This window comes from Myxine glutinosa, chromosome 3, assembly GCF_964187855.1.
Source record: "Myxine glutinosa chromosome 3, kmMyxGlut1.1, whole genome shotgun sequence".
Taxonomy (NCBI): domain Eukaryota; kingdom Metazoa; phylum Chordata; class Myxini; order Myxiniformes; family Myxinidae; genus Myxine; species Myxine glutinosa.
The window spans coordinates 1,236,158-1,258,412 of record NC_136263.1 but is presented as its reverse complement, the minus strand read 5'-3'; the positions used below and the strand labels follow the sequence as shown (position 1 = coordinate 1,258,412).

Genomic DNA, 22,255 nt, shown 5'->3' with positions numbered 1-22,255 from the left:
ATGTCAATGAAAGCTAGTCTGTTGGGAGCCATTGGTGAGGTATGTGGATGGACAAAAGGACCACCGAGGCACTCGGAAACATGGTGGTGGGATGATGAAGTTGGAAAGAGGATTGACGAGAAGAGGAAGAAGTTCAAGGAGTGGCAGAAGGCGAAGGGTACGGGAGCAGAAACAGCAGAGCATGAAAGTTATAAGGCAGCCAGGAAGGCTGCAAAGAAAGAGGTAGCAAAGGCGCAGGAGGCATGTAGGAAAATGTTCGGAGAACGCTTGGATTCGGAAGAGGGTCAGAAAGCAGTATTCAGGATTGCAAAGCACATAGCGAAAGAGAGGTGTGACGTGATGGGAGTGAGTTGCTTGAAGGATGAAGTGGGACAAATCGTTGTCGACCCAGATGGAATTAAAGGAAGATGGAAAAGATATATGGAAATGCTGTTGAATACAGAGAATGAATGGGATGGCAACATAGAGAGTAACCCAGTTTTAGGACCGGCAGAGAAGATAACTGAGAAGGAAGTTGAGGAAGCGATAACAGCAATGAAGAGTGGAAAAGCGGGAGGGCCGACGGGAGTTGTGGGAGATATGTTGAAGGCAGCAGGAAGTTGGGGTGTGAAGAGAATGACAGAGATCTGTAATCTGGTGGTGAAAGAAGGCCGCATTCCAGTGGATTGGGAACTGAGTACCCTCGTCCCTCTATACAAGGGGAAAGGTGACCCTCTGGAGTGTGGCTCATACCGAGCGATAAAGTTATTGGAGCATGGAATGAAGGTATTGGAAAGGGTGTTGGAGAGGAGGATAAGGAAGAAAGTGAAGATCGACGAAATGCAGTTTGGATTTATGCCAGGAAGAGGAACGACAGATGCGCTTTTCATTGTGAGGCAGTTGCAGGAGAAGTACATGGAGAAGAGGAAGAAGTTGTTTTTTGGGTTTGTTGATCTGGAGAAAGCATTTGATAGGGTTCCACGCAAAGTATTGACATGGGCATTGAGGAAGTTAGGAGTGGAGGAATGGTTGATCAGAGTAGTGATGGCAATGTACAAAAGAGCGCGCACAGCTGTAAGGATGAAGGACGGGAACAGTGGTGAGTTTGAGGTGAAGGTGGGAGTGCATCAGGGGTCGGTACTAAGTCCACTACTATTTGTAGCTGTGATGGAGGTGCTGGCTCAGAACGTAAAGGAGGGTTTACCGTGGGAGTTGTTGTATGCAGATGATCTGGTGTTGATTGCGGAAAGTATGGATGGACTGAAGGAAAAGATGAACAAGTGGAAGGAATGTATGGAGACAAAAGGTCTGAAGGTGAATATCGGAATGACGAAGGTGATGGCAAGTGGTAAAGCATGTGGTGAGGTGGAAAGAACTGGGAAAGTGGCCGTGTGCTGTGTGCAGGAAGGGTGGCGGAGTGAACTCCATTCAATGTACAATGTGCGCTGAGTGGGTTCATCAAAAATGTAGTGGTCTGAGAGGGTCATTTACCAGTGTGGCAGCTACCTTCAAATGTAAGGTGTGCACAGAGGGAGCTGCAGATGGAGGAAATGTTGAGTTGGATCTTGGAGACGGCGTGAAGCTGGAAGGTGTGAAAACATTTTGCTACCTCGGAGACATGCTGAATGGAGAAGGTGGATCAGACTCGGCAACGGTTGCTTGAGTGAGATGTGCATGGAAGAAGTTTTGGGAACTGAGTGGCGTGCTGATGAGGAGGAGAGTGTCGCTGAAGCTGAAGGGAAAGGTGTATGCTGCATGTGTGAGGAGTGTTATGATTTATGGGAGCGAGACATGGGTAATGAACGTAGAGCAGCAACGAAGGCTGGAAAGGGTGGAAATGCGAATGGTTCGATGGATGTGCGGAGTATCGTTGAGAGAGAGGAAGACAAATGATGAATTGCGAAAGATGATGGGACTATTGCCTGTGATTGATGCTGTGAAGAGGAACAGGCTGAGATGGTTTGGTCATGTGTTGAGGAATGATGAAAGTGACTGGTTGAGAAGAGTGATGGAAATTGATGTAGAAGGAAGTAGAGGACGGGGAAGACCGAGAAAGACTTGGCTAAAGATGGTGGAAGAAGAAATGCGGGCAAGGGGGTTAACAAGGAGAGATGCAGAAAATAGGGCAAAATGGAGAAGATTGTCATGGGGACCGCAAAGCTAACCCCCACTCTAGCAGGGAAAATGGCCTTAAAATGCATGTTGTATTGTGATTGGAATGACGTTTGGCATTGAGTGAATACAATTACGATTTGGAATTCATAATTGTGTTCACCCAACTGTACGGAACTACTTCACATCCGGATTTAAATATTTGTTTCAGTCACGAATGTTGGTAAAAGTTTATTTTTTATGTTAACCCTTTGAGTACGGGATTTATTTTTTTTGATAAAAAATACCCCCGGTACGAGATTAATTTGGCATTACGGGAATGCAACCACGTACTGACGATCTATTTATAGGTATAGTCGATGACGTGTAGCAACGTCACCCATACACAAAACTTTTTCACAGGTTGCGGTACTGGATGTCATCTGTACTCAAAGGGTTAATGCCATTTAATTTTTGATTGGAGTTATGCTGTTTGGAATGAAAATGGAGATATTGAGTTCAAGTGAATGACTAAATGCCGTGAGGGTTTCTACTTTCTAAGCATGAGATTCGCGGATCGCCATATGCAGATTCGCCATTGACTGGGTATAGAACCATTCAAACGGGTACATTTTTTGTGGAAGTCCTTCACTATACTAACCTGCTGTCCATGCTTGATATTCGACTACAGGTGGCACAGGAATGTAAAATTCCTCTCTCCTTTCCCTCTCTCATTCTCCTTTCTCCTTGCCCGTGCCCACATCAGTCAACACATTCAAAACGGCCGTTTTCAAAACGGATTACATTTTGCCGGTTTTTGCAACTTTAGCTGAAACCGAGACTTGAACCACCCAGCGACTGTGATGGTAAAGCCATGAGGGAGACTCAATGAACTTTATGTCAGGCCTTTGAAAATGCATTTCGTTCCATAAACGGTAACTTTCATCTAATTTTCTTTCCGTTTTTTTTTTTTTTTTTTTTCCAACCGTGTCTAAAAGCATGTTAGCGACTAGTTTTATATCATCATATATATAGTATACATCATTTTTATATATAGTATATATAGTTTTTATATATAGTATATATAGTATAGTTTTTATATGTAGTTTTTATATATAGTATTGTCGTGCGTCTACCCTGTGGTGAACACCGCAGGGCGACAGATGACCAAACGAGCTTTAACACCTAGGCGTTCAGTCAATGGCGGACCTTCTTTATACATGCGGGGGGGGGGAAAGTAGGGGCAGTTCTGATAATAGCCCACGCGCAGCGCATTATCATCCTCTTGCTTTTCCATTGCGCCCACGAGGAGACCGCTCTTGTTATTACGCCGCGCACACGAGGATAACTCTTGGCCTTGGGATTTCGCCACGTCGACGACCTCCTGCTCTGTTCTCTCTTTGCCTCGTGGACGACACGATTCTCTTTGCCTGGGATTTTGCCACGTGGACGACACCCTGCTCTGGACTCTCTTGTTTTGGCTCCACCAGACGACACGTGTTTTGGCCTTTGTTCTTCGTCGACACCAATCGCTTCTGCGCCGATCTTTTGCGCCATCCGGCTGACCTGCAAGCGTTGGTTTTCTACACGACTCACCTACGCTGAAGTTCCTCAACCTGCGCTGGAGTTCGTCCTTCGGACCTGACCTCATCGAGCCGCGAACTACGCACACCAGACCACGTGGCCAATTGCGAGGAATCCCAGAACGTACATCGGTACGCCCTTAACCAGTGTCCTTTTTCCCTGTGTGTGTGTGTCAGAGTGTGAAGGTGCCAAGTCGGGGTTATTGTCCCCCATCGCACCGCGGAGCGAAAGGGGGACTATGGTTTTCCCCTCCGTCTGTGTGTGCGAGCGTCCGTGCGTGCGTGCGAGCGTAAGCGAAGGACCTAATTCTAATTTGGTGTGTGGGTGCAACCCACGTCAAAATCCAAGATGGCCACCGCCATGTATGTCTGAACCTTGTGAGCGGAATATCTTGAAAAATAAACGAAGAACCAACTTCTAATCTGGTGTGTGGGTGTATCTAGGCATAAGGAAGAATGCTATTGAAAATTGGGTCGCCACGTCAAAATCCAAGATGGCCACCACCATGTATGTCTGAACCTTGAGCGAAAGATCTTAAGAAATAAGCGAAGTACCAACGTCTAATCTGGTGTGTGGGTGTATCTAGGCATAAGGAAGAACGCTATTGAAAATTGGGTCGCCACGTCAAAATCCAAGATGGCCACCACCATATATATGTCTGAACCTTGTGAGCGAAATATCTTGAAAAATAAGCGAAGTACCAACTTCTAATCTGGTGTGTGGGTGTATCTAGGCATAAGGAAGAACGCTATTGAAAATTGGGTCGCCACGTCAAAATCCAAGATGGCCACCACCGAGGTTGGTCGAGGTCGAGCAGTGGGGTTGCTGCAAGCTGGACAGTCACAGAGAAATGTGGCAGCAAATTTGAATGCGAGTCCTGGCGTCATTTCCAGGTTGTGGAATCGCTTTAATGCGACAGGTAGCGTCGCAGAAAGGCCACGTTCAGGTCGACCACGTTCCACAACAGCCCAGCAGGATCACTACTTAAGCCTGTTGGCGAGGCAAAACCCCTTTACTAGTGCTGTAAGGCTGAATACTGACTTTCGCCAAGCAACTGGGATACGAATTTCTGCACAGACTGTTAGGAACAGGCTTCAGGCATCCAATGTTCGCACTCGTCGTCCAGCTGTGCGTCCCACACTCACGCGACTCCATCGTGTAGCAAAGAACCACTGGGCCAATGACAATGTGAATTGGCAACTGCGTAACTGGCGTCCTGTTCTTTTCACGGATGTCACGTTTTTGTGTTGACTTTCATGATGGTCGTAGACGTGTGTGGCGCTCATTAGGAGAGAGATGTGCCCAATTGTTGTGTTACTGAGCATGACCGTTTTGGTGGTGGTTCAGTTATGGTATGGGCTGGCATTAGCATTGACGGTCGGACGGACCTGCACATAATTGAGGGAACGCTGACCGGTGTACGATATCGGGACGATGTTCTGGAGCCCATTGTTCTGGACGAGGACACGACTTTGTTTTAATGGACGACAATGCACGCCCACACAGGGCTTGGGTTGTAGACCATTACCTTGAGAGGGAGACCATAAGCCGCATGGACTGGCCAAGCCGTTCTCGGGACTTAAACCCGATCGAGCATGTTTGGGACATGCTACAGCGTCGTGTTTCTGATCGCATACACCTTCCTGCAAATCGTCAGCAACTGATTGCCGCGCTTCTTGAGGAATGGCCAAAGATCCCACAAATAAGCTTCCGGCGCCTGATTCGCAGCATGTCGAGGCGGCGTGGTGCTGTTATTGGAGCCCATGGTGGACACACATCTTATTGAGACTGTTAGAAAGACATTTCTAGTGACTGAATTATTGGCCCCATAGTGAATTTCACATCGATTTTGGGGGTTGCTGGATGAAACGAATAATTGCTCCGTTATGGTTGGATGAACTTGCTCATATTCTTTTTCAACTTGTTAACAAATTGTTGTGTTATGTTTTAGTATCGAGAATACCAATAAAATGTTTTTCCACGTGAAAATAAATCAAATGAAAATTATGATCCCTAACTTATTTTGTCCAGTATGGCATATATCGTTTTTCTATTTCGTATATGTAGTTTTATATGTAGCATTTTTTTTTTTATCATCATATATATGGTATATATAGTATTTCTATATCTATATATATATAAAGTAGAGTTGGCCTCTATCTATGATCTCTAAGATCTCGAGAACCCGTGGACGGATTTGCGAGCGGAAAGTACTGTTCGACTCGGGATGGTCCCAGGAATGTCACGGAGACATAAACATTTAAAAAATTTCGGGTTTTAAAATTAGCGTATTATTAGCACTAGCAGAAGAGAGAGGGATTCGAAGGGAGGGAGCGCAGCGCTTCTAGCGCTTCTGACTACAGCACACCTTAAAATTAAAAAAACTTCGGGTCTACAATCTCTAAGATCTCGAGAACCCGTGGACGGATTTGCGAGCGGAAAGTACTGTTCGACTCGGGATGGTCCCAGGAATGTCACGGAGACATAAACATTTAAAAAATTTCGGGTTTTAAAATTAGCGTTCCCCTCCCCTCCTCTTCCCCCTCCCCTCCTCCTCCCACTCCCGTGCAAAGCCGGGTACCTCTGCTAGTAGTTTATATGGTTTTTGGCCCGATCACTCAATGGTGAAGAATCACTTAAAACATTCTTGTTAAACATCTCCGCTCTGCTGGTACCAACCTCCTGACCCCCTCCATCCGGACCAAATTCAGATCCTGGGGGGACAGGGCCTTCTCCATCGCTGCTCCCACCCTCTGGAACTCACTACCTCACACCATCAGAGACTCCTCCTCACTCACCACATTCAAAACATCACTAAAGACCCACCTGTTCAACGCTGCATTCAACATTCAACCCACAGCATTTAACCCCTGACTATCTCTTCTCCTTCTCCCTCCTTTTGCTTTAAATATTTCCCTATTGATTCTTGTCTTGTCTTTTTGATTCTTGTCTTATATATATGCCGTATATCGCTGCTGTTTGTTTTCTTGATTCTTGTCTTTTTGCAATTGTTGTTTTCATGTATTGTTATGCATTATGTTTTCCACTCTGTCAAAGCGCCTTTGGGCTTCTGGAAAAGCGCTATACAAAATAAATGAATTATTATTATTATTATTATTGTCTGTGGATCCAGATCTTTACCAAAATCTCATCAATTTGTCCTTGTCAAACACACAACCTGTCCACTAAATTCATCCAAATCCATGCACAACTTCATGAGATATTCTGCTCACAGGCAGAGACAGGGGTGAAAACACAACCTCCGTCCACCTTCAGTTGTTGGGATGAAGGTGAAGGACCTGAACGGGGAGTGGAGGAAAGATCAAGGTTGTTGAGGCTTTGGGGAGCGGGGGATTTAGGACCTGGGGCTGGGAGGGGTTGTTGAGGACTTGAACATGAAAGGGGTAGTGGAGGAAGAGATTTGGAATGGGGTCAGAGAAGGGTCAGAGTTTGGAAATGGAGGTAGAGGGGTTTGAAGACTTGGAGTGGGGAGGGTCTTGGTTGAGATCTTGAAAAATAAAGGGGTACTGAAGACGAAGTCACATTTTCCATTACGCAGCATTTCCACCGGTCCCTGACACTTTGCTGTCAAAGGACATTCCAACGAAGTAAACTCCCTAAATATTCCACACTAATGGGAACCAATTCCCTTTCAACAGCCCAGTGGAACTGGGTGATGTGTTTGTTGAAGATAAAAAACAGACTTTGGGTTCACCCCCTGCCCTCGCTCACCATCCCAAACCCTCCCCCCGTCCTCCCCTCACCCCATCTGCAAAGTTTCACAAATGATCTCAACTGGGTGAATATCATGTCTGACAGCTTTTTGGAATAAAAGGGGGGTGAACCCCACACGCCACCACAAAACCAGGCTGAGCATCAAAGGCGTGCTTGTCACAGAATTGCAAGACAAGACAACTTCAGGGACAAGACAAGACAAGAACAATTGCAACAAGACAAGACAACTTAGGCACGCACACACGCACACACCTCTTCCTCTTTCTCATCCTCATCCTCATCCTGACATCAATCTCTTCCCCTTCCTTTCGCTAGCCCATGTATTTCAGGAAATTTCCACGTCTCGCGCCAAGCAAAGGAGCACAGCATGGTGGGGGTGGGGGAGAGAATGAGGATGAGGGGTGAGGGAGTGAGAGTGAGGGTTGGAATGAGAGTGAGGATTGCGGTGCGGCTGAGGGTTGGAGTAATGGGGAGAGGGTGAGGATTGGATTGAGGGGTGAGAGTTAGGGCATGAGGATGAGAGTGAGAGTAAGGGGTGAGGGTGAGGATTGGATTGAGGGGTGAGAGTTAGGGCGTGAGGATGAGAGTGAGGAGTGAGCATGAGGGGTGAGGCAGTGAGTGAGGATTTGAATGAGAGAGGATTGGGGTGAAGGGTGAGCAATGAGAGTGAGGAGTGAGGATGAGGGGTGAGGCAGTGAGAGTGCGGGTTTGAGTGAGAGTGAGGGTTTGAATGGGAGTGAGGATTGGGGTGACGATGAGAGTTGGGGTGAGGATGAGAGTTGGGGGTGAGGATGAGAGTGAGGGGTGAGGGGTGAGAGTGAGGGCTGGTGTCGCGCCATGGACCCGCTGCTGTTTATCAATGGTCATTAATCAACACAACCGGGTCAGACACCTGATATCACAATGATGGTAAACATTTAACAACACCTTTATTAAATATATAAATACTGCATCGCACACCAACCGGGAAACCACGCAAAGCACCACAAACACTGCACTCAGCCCTGCACACCTGCACGCCCTGGGAAACCAGGTACCGTAGTGGAAACTTACTTGAACAGGTGGCAGCAAAAGATGAGGCTGAGAACGCTCACGAAGACGGCCGATCCGACGGCGAACACCACCAGGTTCAGGGGTAGATCCTGCAGACCGACGCTCGGTATCGCCGTCGTGGTCTCCGTATAACCCCAGGAGTACACAGGTATGTACATGGCACGTGTAGTGTAGAAAGGTACGTATACACTCACGATGCGTCCGCCTCTCTCCTTGTACCACGCACGACCAGTTTTACTATGAGCAGCAACTACAACTACTCGGGTGTCGTTCAGTTGAGAAAAACCAAAAATGCTTCGAAAAGCCGTACGGATTCTCAGGAACGAGACCTCACACGATGTACACTACCAAAGCACGAACACCTCACACGATGTACAATACCAAAGCACGAACACCTCACACGATGTACACTACCAAAGCACGAACACCTCACACGATGTACACTACTAAAGCACGAACACCTCACACAATGTACAATACCAAAGCACGAACACCTCACACGATGTACACTACCAAAGCACGAACACCTCACACGATGTACACTACCAAAGCACGAACCCCTCACACGATGTACACTACTAAAGCACGAACACCTCACACGATGTACACTACTAAAGCACGCACACAATGTACACCACCAAAGCACGAACACCTCACACGATGTACACTACCAAAGCACGAACACCTCACACGATGTACACTGCTATTACGAAAGCACGAACCCCTCACACGATGTACACTACCAAAGCACGAACACCTCACACAATGAACACCACCAAAGCACGAACACCTCTCACGATGTACACTACCAAAGCACGAACACCTCACACGATGTACACTACCAAAGCACGAACACCTCACACGATGTACACTACCAAAGTACGAACACCTCACACGATGCACACTACCAAAGCACGAACACCTCACACGATGTACACTACCAAAGCACGAACACCCCACACGTGGTACACTACCAAAGCACGAACACCTCACACGATGTACACTACCAAAGCACGAACACCTCACACGATGTACCAGGAACAGCTCTCAAACGGCCTACACTATGAAAGTATGTGGAAAATTACAGCGCCCAACTGCAGCAACCACAAGCCACGCCCCTCGTTACACCCCCAACTCAATCAAGCCACTCCCACCCTCATCATATTTTTTCCAGTTTGTGACCGTTCAGCGTTCACCGGTGACGTAACACATCTACTGTACCATCGGATGCCTTCTATGTCACTCCAGCTTGTTTTAAATGAACCCAAATTGATTTATCGCGTTGTGCAAGTCCATTCAAAGTTTACTTTGTGAACTAAAGAAACGTTTGATTTTATTAATATTAGCATTCGTGTATTTCGTTTATTTTACGAAACGGACTGATGCTTTTGATCGTACATGAACGTGAAATAAACTCTCAAAAACGATAACAATTATTACCTGGTTTGAAAATCCCAGCGCGCGTGCAAAAAACACGAGCACGAACAAGCACGTACGCTTTTACGCACGCACTACGCGTTTACGCACGGACGTAGGGTTTTACGCACGCTCTACGCGTTTACGCACGAACATACGCTTTCACGCACGCACTAACAAAAGGAGACTTTAAACAAACAAATAAAAAAGACCTATTTTGGAGGGCAATCCCTACTCCCCTAGTCCCCGTCGACCCCCCTCCCCCATCCCCGTAGAACCCCCACCCCCAGTCCCCGTAAACCCCCCACAACCAGTCCCCGTAGACCCCCCCAGTCCCTGTAGACCCCACCCCCATTCCCCGTACACCCGCCCACCAGTCCCCGTAGACCCCCCCTCCCCTATCCCCGTAGACTCCCCCCTATCCCCATAGGCCCTCCCTATCCCCGTAGACCTCCCTATCCCCGTAGACCTCCCTATCCCCGTAGACCCCCCCTAACCCCGTAGACTCCCCCTATCCCCGTAACCCCCCCCACCCGCCGATCCCCGTAGACCCCCTCCCCTATCCCCGTAGCCCCCCCTCCCCTATCCCCATAGACCCCCCTATCCCCGGAGGCCCTCCCTATCCCCGTAGACCCCCCCTAACCCCGTAGACTCCCCCTATCCCCGTAACCCCCCCCACCCGCCGATCCCCGTAGACCCCCTCCCCTATCCCCGTAGCCCCCCCTCCCCTATCCCCATAGACCCCCCTATCCCCGGAGGCCCTCCCTATCCCCGTAGACCCCCCCTAACCCCGTAGACTCCCCCTATCCCCGTAACCCCCCCCCCCCACCCGCCGATCCCCGTAGACCCCCCTCCCCTATCCCCGTAGACCCCCCTATCCCCGGAGGCCCTCCCTATCCCGGTAGACCCCCCTGTCCCCGTAGACCCCCCACCACCAGACCCGTAAACACCTCACCCCCTAGTCCGCAATTTTTCTATTGCCGTGAACAAACTTTGGTGAATTACGGATGATGAAGGTGGTGGCGAAGTTTCATCAAAATTTTTTGTGTAGTTTCAGAGAAGAAAGCAAATATCTATTTTAGGAATGGGGAGGGTGGGGGAGGGAGGAGGGGGTCATCAACTTTGGATCCCCAATCTCTATATAATTCCAGCAATCTCTGTGTGTGTGTGTGTGTGTGTGTGTGTGTGTGTGTGTGTGTGTGTGTGTGTGTGTGTGTGTGTGTGTGTGTGTGTGTGTGTGTGTGTGTGTGTGTGTGTGTGTGTGTGTGTGTGTGTGTGTGTCTGTATGCGACCGCTGTTTCTCGACAACTACCGGTCCGATATACTTGAAACTTGCCAGGTATATTGCTGGGGACCCGAGGATGTGCCTTTTCAAGGTTTGAAATTAATCGGACAAGTGGTTCCCAAGGTATGGTCACCGTACTCGCAAGCCGTTCGCTTTGGCTTTGCGAATGGACCAAACCATTTCATGTAAATAGAGGGGGGGGGGGGTTCTACCGTACTCGCAAGCCGTTCGCTTTGGCTTTGCGAATGGACCAAACCATTTCATGTAAATAGAGGGGGGGGTTCTGTGGTCGTTACTGCCACGTGGTTTCAAAGTTTTTTTTTGTTGTTGTTGTTTGCACGCATGTTTTTTTGCACGCACGTACGGGCAAGCACGTACGTGCGGGCACGCCCTAGTCTCTATATAATTCCAGCAATCTGTGTGTGTGTGTGTGTGTGTGTGTGTGTGTGTGTGTGTGTGTGTGTGTGTGTGTGTGTGTGTGTGTGTGTGTGTGTGTGTGTGTGTGTGTGTGTGTGTGTGTGTGTGTGTGTGTGTGTGTGTGTGTGTGTGTGTGTGTGTGTGTGTGTGTGTGTGTGTGTGTGTGTGTGTCTCTGTGTCTGTCTGTATGCGACCGCTGTTTCTCGACAACTACCGGTCCGATATACTTGAAACTTGCCAGGTATATTGCTGGGGACCCGAGGATGTGCCTTTTCAAGGTTTGAAATTAATCGGACAAGTGGTTCCCAAGGTATGGTCACCGTACTCGCAAGCCGTTCGCTTTGGCTTTGCGAATGGACCAAACCATTTCATGTAAATAGAGGGGGGGGTTCTGTGGTCGTTACTGCCACGTGGTTTCAAAGTTTTTTTTTGTTGTTGTTTGCACGCATGTTTTTTTGCACGCACGTACGGGCAAGCACGTACGTGCGGGCACGCCCTAGTATTTTTAATTCCAGGAACAAACTTGAGTTCCAACACAACAAATATCATTTGTATCAAGTTTGGTCACAATCCCATCAGCAGTTTCAGATGGACTGACGGACTGATGGAGTGATGGATGGACTGATGCACTGATGGACGGAATGATGGAGTGATGGATGGACTGACGGACTGATGGACGGACTGACTGATGGATGGACGGACTGATGGACGGACTGATGGAGTGATGGATGGACTGATGCACTGATGGACGGACTGACGGACTGATGGACGGACTGACTGATGGGCAGATGGACTGATGGACTGATGGACGGACTGATGGAGTGATGGATGGACTGATGCACTGATGGACGGACTGATGGAGTGATGGATAGACTGACGGACTGATGGACGGACTGACTGATGGATGGACGGACTGATGGACTGATGGACGGACTGATGGAGTGATGGATGGACTGATGCACTGATGGACGGACTGACGGACTGATGGACGGACTGACTGATGGGCAGATGGAATGATGGACTGATGGACGGACTGATGGACGGACTGACTGATGGATGGACGGACTGATGGACTGATGGACGGACTGATGGAGTGATGGATGGACTGATGGACGGACTGACTGATGGATGGACGGACTGATGGACTGATGGACGGACTGATGGACTGATGGACGGACTGATGGACCGACTGACTGATGGATGGACGGACTGATGGACTGATGGACGGACTGATGGATGGACGGATGGACTGATGAACGGGTGGGCTGATGGACGGACGGACTGATGGACGGGAGGGCTGATGGACGGACGGACTGATGGACGGGCTGATGGATTGACGGACTGATGGACACGGACGGACGGGCGGACTGACGGACGGATGGACTGATGGACTGATTGTTTCTACCCCACCCCTCCCCCTTAAAAAAAAAAATAGATACCGGTATTTGCCTTCCCAAAAACTACACATACAATTCCGATGAAACTTGACCACAATAGTCAGGTTCACTATGTTTTTTCGTTCAAAATCATGGTAGATTAGCAAACCTATACATTTTTGGAAACGTTATTACATGGAAAATCTGAAAATCAATGTTTACATTTGCCAATTCCAACCAATTCGATTCGACCAATTCGACCAATTCTATTCGACCAATTCGACCATTCGACCAATCGCTTCGATCGACCATTCGACCATTCGACCAATTCGATCGATTCGATTTGCCAATCAATTTGACCGACCTTTGCTTGTGTGGAACGGACTGTGAAAACGATGCGGACTATATTGTCGGATATGACACACAGGACGGTGATGAGGAACTCTAAATGGCATATTCTGTAATCGTGTATGTTTGATGCCATTGACTGCCTGTGTATATTTTGTCATTGACTGCCTGTGTAGATGTGAAGTTATACTGACTGCATGTGTATATACTAGGGCATGCCCGTACTATATATATATCTAAAATTATATCCCCCCCCTCTATTTACATGAAATGGTTTGGTCCATTCGCAAAGCCAAAGCGAACGCCTTGCGAGTACGGTGACAACCCCCCCCCCCCCCCTCTATTTACATGAAATGGTTTGGTCCAAAGCGAACGGCTTGCGAGTACGGTGACAATCCCCCCCCTCTATTTACATGAAATGGTTTGGTCCAAAGCGAACGGCTTGCGAGTACGGTGACAATCCCCCCCCCCCCCCCTCTATTTACATGAAATGGTTTGGTCCAAAGCGAACGGCTTGCGGAGTTTGGTAAAGAAATCGCCATAGCGTGCACAAACGCGCAGGAAAGCGAAAGAATCGCAAATTAGTTTTAATTAGTTTTAAAACATAGTTTAACGCCAACATAGCGGCAACATAGTTTGCCAACGTGAAATAAATGAATACGCTCTCAAATGTGCCGTCCGAGGCAGAGTCTGTTCGCCACGTTCGGCACACGTGATAACTCGCTGCTCTCTGATTGGTTGAATCGTTTTTTGGACATAGCTCGGTAACTACTTCTCCGATTAATATGAAACCTTGAAAAGGCACATCCTCGGGTCCCCAGCAATATACCTGGCAAGTTTCAAGTATATCGGACCCGTGGTTGTCGAGAAACAGCGGTCACAGACAAACAAACACACAGAGATTACTGGAATTATAGATAGACTAGGGCATGCCCGTACTATATATATATCTAAAATTATATCCCCCCCCCTCTATTTACATGAAATGGTTTGGTCCATTCGCAAAGCCAAAGCGAACGGCTTGCGAGTACGGTGACAATCCCCCCCCTCTATTTACATGAAATGGTTTGGTCCAAAGCGAACGGCTTGCGAGTACGGTGACAATCCCCCCCCTCTATTTACATGAAATGGTTTGGTCCAAAGCGAACGGCTTGCGAGTACGGTGACAATCCCCCCCCTCTATTTACATGAAATGGTTTGGTCCAAAGCGAACGGCTTGCGGAGTTTGGTAAAGAAATCGCCATAGCGTGCACAAACGCGCAGGAAAGCGAAAGAATCGCAAATTAGTTTTAATTAGTTTTAAAACATAGTTTAACGCCAACATAGCGCCAACATAGTTTGCCAACGGGAAATAAATGAATACGCTCTCAAATGTGCCGTCCGAGGCAGAGTCTGTTCGCCACGTTCGGCACACGTGATAGCTCGCTGCTCTCTGATTGGTTGAATCGTTTTTTGGACATAGCTCGCTAACTACTTGTCCGATTAATATGAAACCTTGAAAAGGCACATCCTCGGGTCCCCAGCAATATACCTGGCAAGTTTCAAGTATATCGGACCCGTGGTTGTCGAGAAACAGCGGTCACAGACAGACACACAGAGATTACTGGCATTATAGATAGATGATTTTGCTGACTGCCTGTGTATGTTTGGTGATATGAATGATTGTGACACATTTTGATGTTATTAACTGCCTGAACAAAATGATAAGATGTATTTGATTATGCAACTTATCGCGAATATAAAGACAGTATTTTGCAATTCAAAACCTTTGATTCGTGTCTTACCATTCCCCATAGCACTAATTTGATACCTTCATTGGATTCCTTGTCCCTGAAAATATAGGTTTAGTATATTTTAAAAAGTTTTTAGGGTAATTAGAGGCAGAAATAGAACAAAATATGTATTTTACAGTGGCCATTTTGAAAATCCAAAATGGCCGCCATACAGGTATCTCTCCAAATGTAAGCATTGATTTTTAGTTTCCTTATGCTATAACCTTTCCAAAAATGTATAGGTTTGCTAATCTACCATGATTTTGAACGAAATATAATTTATTGACATAGTTCACCTGACTACAACATTCCGTTCATCACCCATGATTGGGCCCGATGGAGGTATGGGGGTGAACCTGATCACAGCTTTCATCACCTGTGATGTACCGATATTTGTTCAAGGTATTAGAAAAATCGGGGTCTAAGGTCGAGGTATTCGTGGGGCGGAGGTGGTTTTGCCCCCCAAAAGAGGTATTTTTTTGTTTGTTTGTTTAACGTCTTATGATTACGTGAGGATGATTGTACATGCTGCCCTGTCTCCTAGCAACCATTGGAATTGGTTTTAAATACCCTGATACTGTTTAAAATACTTTTAATGAGTGTGGTATACTGCTTTATTCTACAAGGTGAGCGCCCAGGTGTATTGCCCCTATTTAAAAAATAAAATAAAACAATGCACGTTTCAATATCGTCCTCTGTGACGGTAAAATTAAAGAAACAGCAGGTACACCAACCAGCACAGCCACCAATGGTTTTGAATCCCACTACGGCGGCCATTTTTGCTCACATACGGATTGTTCCGTTCGCAAGCAGCTCGCTTATCGCTCGCCCAGCACCTCCCACGATACCTTGCTCCCCTTGCCGAGCGCCTTGCGGTCCATACGGAACGGCTGGCTTGGCATGCAACAGCAAGCCGCTTGCTAACGGAACGCCCCAAATGAAGAGTAATTTTGAAGGAAGTAACACTCACACACACAATCTCACACTCTCACACTTCTTCACACTCACAATCTCACACTTCCTCACACACACATCTCACACTTACACATACAATCTCACACTCTCACACTTACACACACAATCTCACACTCTCACAATCTCACACTTACTCACACACACAATCTCACACTCATTCACACTCACACTTACTCACACTCACAATCTCACACTCACAATCTCACACTCTCACACTTCTTCACACTCACACACACAATCTCACACACATAATCTCACAATCTCACACTTACTCACACACACAATCTCACACTCTCACACTTACACACACAATCTCACACTCACACAATCTCACACTTCCTCACACACACAATCTCACACTTACACACACAATCTCACACTCACACTTACTCACACTCACACTCTCACAATCTCACACTTCCTCACACACACAATCTCACACTTACAAGCTCACACTTACACACACAATCTCACACTCTCACACTTACACACACAATCTCACACTCTCACACACACAATCTCACACTCACACTTACACACACAATCTCACACTTACACACGCACTCACAATCTCACACTTACACACACAATCTCACACTTACTCACAATCTCACACACACTCACACAATCTCACACACACTCACACAATCTCACACTTACTCACACAATCTCACACTTACACACTCACAATCTCACACTTACACTCATGCACACACAATCTCACACACACACAATCTCACACTTACACACACTCACAATCTCACACACACACACTTACACACACTCACAATCTCACACACACTCACACAATCTCACACACACTCACACAATCTCACACACACTCACACAATCTCACACTTACACTCATGCACACACAATCTCACACACACACAATCTCACACTTACACACACTCACAATCTCACACACACATACACAATCACACTCTCGCATCCTCTCACACTTACACTCTCACACACAATCTCACACTTACACACTCTCACACACACACTCAAACAATCTCACACACACACTCACACTTGCACTCATACTCACACATACACACTCACACGATTTAACACGGTGACCTCTTAACCTTATGGTTGCTGTACATTTCCGAGCTTCCCATCCAGTAACATCTACACGTACACGGTAATCATGTCACCTCGTCAACGGCTGAAGTAGGGTCCCACACTAAGTGTGGGTTCAGAATCTAAAGTCTGAGTCGTTGGTGACGTTTGTACGGTTGAGGTTGATGACGCAATCATGTCGCTTTTATTAATTTTAATTTATGGCGGTGTAAAAGTGTCAGAACCGGTAGCGGTGTAAAGATACTTTTTCATATCTTCTTCGTTAAAGCATATCATCGATGTCTCAAATATGTAAATTAGAAATATATCTCTTGTATAAAACGTGTTTTAAGATCGGCACACGTTTTTCAGTAAACGAACGATATAAACGTTAGGTTGTTATTGTTATTCCGGTAAATGCATTGCGCATGCGCAAGTCTCATTGCCCGCGTCGTTCAAATCGGTAAGTGGTTTATGTCGAAGATTGGGATTGGTGTGGTGAATCTATAAATAATAACTTGGGTTTGTTGGTTGGCATCATTTACGTATATACCTGTACTTACTTGGGTGTAGAGACTTGAAGCGTTGCTTATTTGTCACTCGTTACATCAGTCCTTCGTTGGTAATGGTATTGGTAATGCAATGGTATGGAGTATACCACAGCACAGGTGACAGTATAGTATACTTCACGCGGAAGGCCTTTCACAGTTTCAGTGTCTTTCCAGGGGCTGATTTGAACTAGTTGACTGTTCTGGCCTGACCATTTTCACTGGTAGTCGGTAGTCTGTTCCAGCTGGTAGTGGTAATGGTTCTCATTGAGAAGTATTTTGTCTTGTATTGGTTCTGCAGTGCTGTTTCCTCATTTTCTCAACATGTCCTGTAGTTCGTGAACCTTCATCCCTCTGGAAAAATATCTGCCATCTGGGCCTATTGTGATCAATTCCGTTTAGGTTAAAGATCTGGAGGAGTTCAGTCCTCTGGGCCTCGATGTGATCAATTCAGTTTATGACGTGTTGTGTAAGAAAGAAGCCGTTGCCAGTTTATAGGCTTTAATTCACTCGATTGACGCAGCCACGACAAACATGAACAAAGCACTGGAATAAGTAATCAGATATGGCAAAGCAATGAGTAAAGTAGTGCATTACTCCAATGATCCTCTAATGTCCTACCGTATCGCATTACACCTGTGCTAGGCACCAACCTAGGACACGCGCTCCGATCAGGGCCCAGCTCAAAGCTATTTAACTACTTCCTCCGGAAGCCGAGCTCATGTCACAGAAATCCAGCATCTTTTTCTTCTTCTGTTCCATCACATTCTCCCCACCAAGTCGTTCCAAAGAATGTTGGTTACATTTGAATCGGTGCGACTCCGACGATTCTAACATCTAACAGATGTAATCTCATGTTACTATAATTCACCAAATGTCTGTCCGTCCGTTCGAAGGTACCGCAAAAACGGCCCAACCGATCGCAATGATATTTTGGGTGGGTATTCCTGGGACCCCTGGGAGTAAAATAGGCTATATTGTTTTTCCAATTTTCCAGTTTTTCCAAACACTATGGAATAATATTTACCGATATGAACAATGATGTGGCTTTTGTTGAAATTCTACAAATACTGTTTATTCTACATAGCAGGAGAGAGTAGATCGACTCCTGACGAACTCTTCCTATATAAACGTGCGGCTCCGAAGTAACATGGCAGCGTGTGCAAAGTGACTGAGAAACGGGTGTAGCGGCCGCTTCCGTTTTGCAGAATTCAATCTTTTTTTCAAAATGGGTGCCATTTACTGTTTAGATTTTGATGATTTGCGTGTGATATGATTCGACGGATGTTTATATGAATCGTTTCAAATAAAATAAAAGGCCTTCAATTTCTGATATTTTGCCTTTTCATTTGGACTTCCCAATTGAAGCCCCGCCCACAGGGCCGGTACCGTTGCGAGTCTAACGGAATACAATATGCAATACATATTACATACTGTTACAGACACGACTTTGATGTTAGGGTGGGCCGAGCGGAATGGCCGCCGTGTCCGCACAAGTTACCCGATTATACTCGAACGTTGACTAAATCGCGCTATGCTAAATCAATGATGGAAAAGACACAACGGCTGGATTAAAATGACACGACACCAAGGGTTCAGTTCTCAAGACCTCCGGAGGAGGTTATATTAGGGCGGAAGGTTAGATTACAGGAATGAGAGGGACAGCATAGAAAGACAGGCACTTAGACACACTCTTATAATAGCCCCGACAGACGACAGATAAACAGGACAAAAACTGACTCACACGGGGATTGATGGCAAGGAAAGGCAGAATCGATGGCTCCAGGTGCACCTGGGCTCAGGGCAGGATCGACCCGGTCCGGTCTAGAGATGCGGGGAGGTCGCTCAGCGCTCGGAGGTGGTGACTTGTCGTCTCAAGCTGGGGGCGCATCTCACGTCACATCCGGTTAGTCGCTGCGTATATCCGGCGGGGAGTGACACGCCCTCGGCTCGTTAGCTCCGCCCCAGATGGAATCGGTCCGCCCTTCTTATTGGGTGCGGGGGGGTTACCAGGCTCCGCCCTTGACGAGGAGCTGACAGCCAGCCCCTTCGTGGTAACCCCGTGGAGCGCATGGGTAATGGCGGCTAACCGAGCCGGAGTGAGGACGCACACTCCCCGCGCGCGCCGTTGTTGTAGTTGTTGTAGTTGTTGTTGTAGTTGTTGTTTGGGGAAGAAGATGGGAGGAGGTATGGGAAGGTCCTAAACTCACTACTGGTGCCATATAATCACATTCTGGTGCAACGAAGAGTCAGAATTAATGGAAACGAGTCCTTAACTGACATAGACTAAGAATAACTAGCAAGATGTCCGAAAGTTGTCTACGTGAGATGCGGTGGACCTGGGCACGACATTTAATGGGGGAAAAAGGGGAAGGCCGGTTCTACAGAGTGTTATTTACAGGCAATGGGACTAGGGAATGGGGGATTGGGGATAGTTGGGGAGTATTGGGGAAATAGGGGAGTATTTACAAGCGGATATTGAGGCCAAGTCCCATATCCGCAACATTGCACCCTTCTCTACCCTCGGGGCGTCCTGACCCGATAAATTTTTACCTATTTTAGTGTGGCACTCAGATGTAGTTCCCTCTACTATTAACTCTACCCTGAGTGCGACAGTTTTACAGATATTCACAAATGAGTAAATATGTCCCCCTGCGACGTTGCACCCTTCTCCTCACAGAAACACACCCACAGGATAACCGAATCCGGAAAGAATTCGCAAACTAAACATACAGCCGGTAGGGAGCATTATTTACAAGACTACGCTGATATTTACACTACGATCCAGGACCTGTTTTTGGAGGAACACATGCAGATGTTATGCATAGAGAGAGCACGCATGCCAGCATCGATACACCAACCCACGAGTGCTCTGTGGCCTACGGCCTTTAATAATGTGCAGAGCACCCCTTCCCAGCACCAAAAGCACCACCCCATCACACAGTCAGCACCATCCGGTGCAGTCACCATTGTTCAATGAATAAAAATAAATTCAACAACCCCTAACCCTGCAGGTGTCTCTTGCTCTTCGTGTGGTGCACGTGGCCTTCTGGCTTCTTTCAAAAAAATAAAGAAAGGCGCCAACCGCGTCCATTTCCTTATTGTGGCCGTCAGGGTGCCAACTATTAGTGGTTCACCTGTTTGGCATAGGTGCCACGTTGACCCATAGGTCCTTCCATGGGTGGTGCTTGGCCGCATAAGAACTGCGGTCCATGGTGGGTGGCCACAAACATTGCGGTCCATATGGTGTATCGATCCCGGCAGCAAGCAGCGAAAGTGCAGGCCCACAACTGCGTAGCCAGCACCTCTCTCTCCTCTCTCTCTACCCCAAAGCCAGATCCTCGGAGGTGGGAGACAAAAGAAGAAGACAAGTGAGTAAGGTGGTAAGGGCGCAAAAGTGCACGCAACATTAGGTAATGCACACTAGGGGCACATGGGAACCAGGTGAGACAGGTACGTTCCTACCGTACGCCCCCCCCCCCCCCCCCACCAGGTAACCTACATGGCCCCTCCCTTACCCCTTACTGTATCCACAAAACACAACACTACCCATAAACATCTACTTTACAAATCAACAAACGTCCCTACTGTCTTCCCCGTTCCTCCCATATACCAAATTCGTCTTCTCTCCCTCCTAACCAATCAAATTTGCCATTTTCAACTCTCCTCAAAATTTGCCATCTCCAACTCAACATCATAATTTGCTATCACCAATTCATCATCAGTCCCTCCTAGGGAGGGAGAGATGGAATCACCCCAATGTCTCATCCACGTCGTGATGCGTCTCACAAATCCTCACAGCAATTCTCATTTCCTGCACACAGAACAAAGAAAACACAGGTGTGGAGTCATCATCATCACCACAGGTAAGTGGCTGCGTATGGTGCGACAGGTTCATCAATCCTAACTATTTCCTAAATGACTTTAACAACTTTACACTATCCGGGGTCTTTCTCCGGCCAAACCATTGGCCCTCTTACACTATGGGTTCTAAAAACCAATTCCCATTGGCCAAACTGTGGTGCTTTTCAATTTGGGGTCTCACTCCCCCGATTCATCTCCCGGTGCCCTCGCACAATTTCTGGGCCGCGACGTGTACCTCTCCCAGCGGGTCTACCCACCTGCACACCTCCACCACTGCAGTTGCCCCCGAGCTTACCTGCTCCTTACCCTAACCTAACTACCTGGGGAAGGCCCTCTGGCGCTCTCCCCACTCGGTGCCCTCTCTGGCACTGGGCTACCCGATCCACACCCGGGATCCTCAGGCACCCACTCACAACTACCGGCTCCCAGAGCCCACCTGCGGCCTCACCTGGCCGACATCCTCACAGTGGTGGAGTGCCCAACCAACTACACACACTAACAGGCTACACGCCCAGCCATTTCCACAACACTAATGCACCCATCCACAATACCATTCTGCAACCGCACCACAAATGCCAATATCCAACCACAATTTACCTATACCCTCTACCTAACACTTACACTACCCGCCCCGGGTACTCGTGAAAGGGGTCCACTCTTCCCCCATCCACACCTTCGCACCATGCACACCACTCCGTACCACTTACTCCAACTCTCTCCACACACCTGTACTTGCACACCTGT

The 22,255-nt window shown here is 47.4% G+C and overlaps 2 protein-coding genes across 5 annotated transcripts in view; one reads left to right on the top strand and one right to left on the bottom strand.

Annotated features, from left to right (window-relative positions):
• Positions 1 to 9,964, bottom strand: part of LOC137423820 (RING finger protein 24) — a 67,083-nt gene extending 57,119 nt beyond the window's left edge. The window contains exons 1-2 of one of the 4 annotated variants that reach the window (XM_078773694.1): positions 9,095 to 9,543; positions 8,443 to 9,035 (exon numbers count right to left, since the gene is read on the bottom strand). In XM_078773694.1, coding sequence (XP_078629820.1) covers positions 8,443 to 8,600 — 158 coding nt within the window. In that variant the 5' untranslated portion in view covers positions 8,601 to 9,035; positions 9,095 to 9,543. Of the gene's footprint in view, positions 1 to 8,442 lie in introns of all 4 variants that reach the window. The other 3 variants (XM_068111351.2, XM_078773693.1, XM_068111350.2) reach the window with 3 other exon arrangements.
• A 7,565-nt stretch (positions 9,965 to 17,529) lies between these two features.
• The window catches only part of NCAPH (non-SMC condensin I complex subunit H), a 204,855-nt gene continuing 200,129 nt past the window's right edge, over positions 17,530 to 22,255 (top strand). The window contains exon 1 of the mRNA XM_068111352.2: positions 17,530 to 17,562. The gene's annotated coding sequence lies outside the window, so the exon portion shown is untranslated. The remainder of the gene's footprint in view (positions 17,563 to 22,255) is intronic.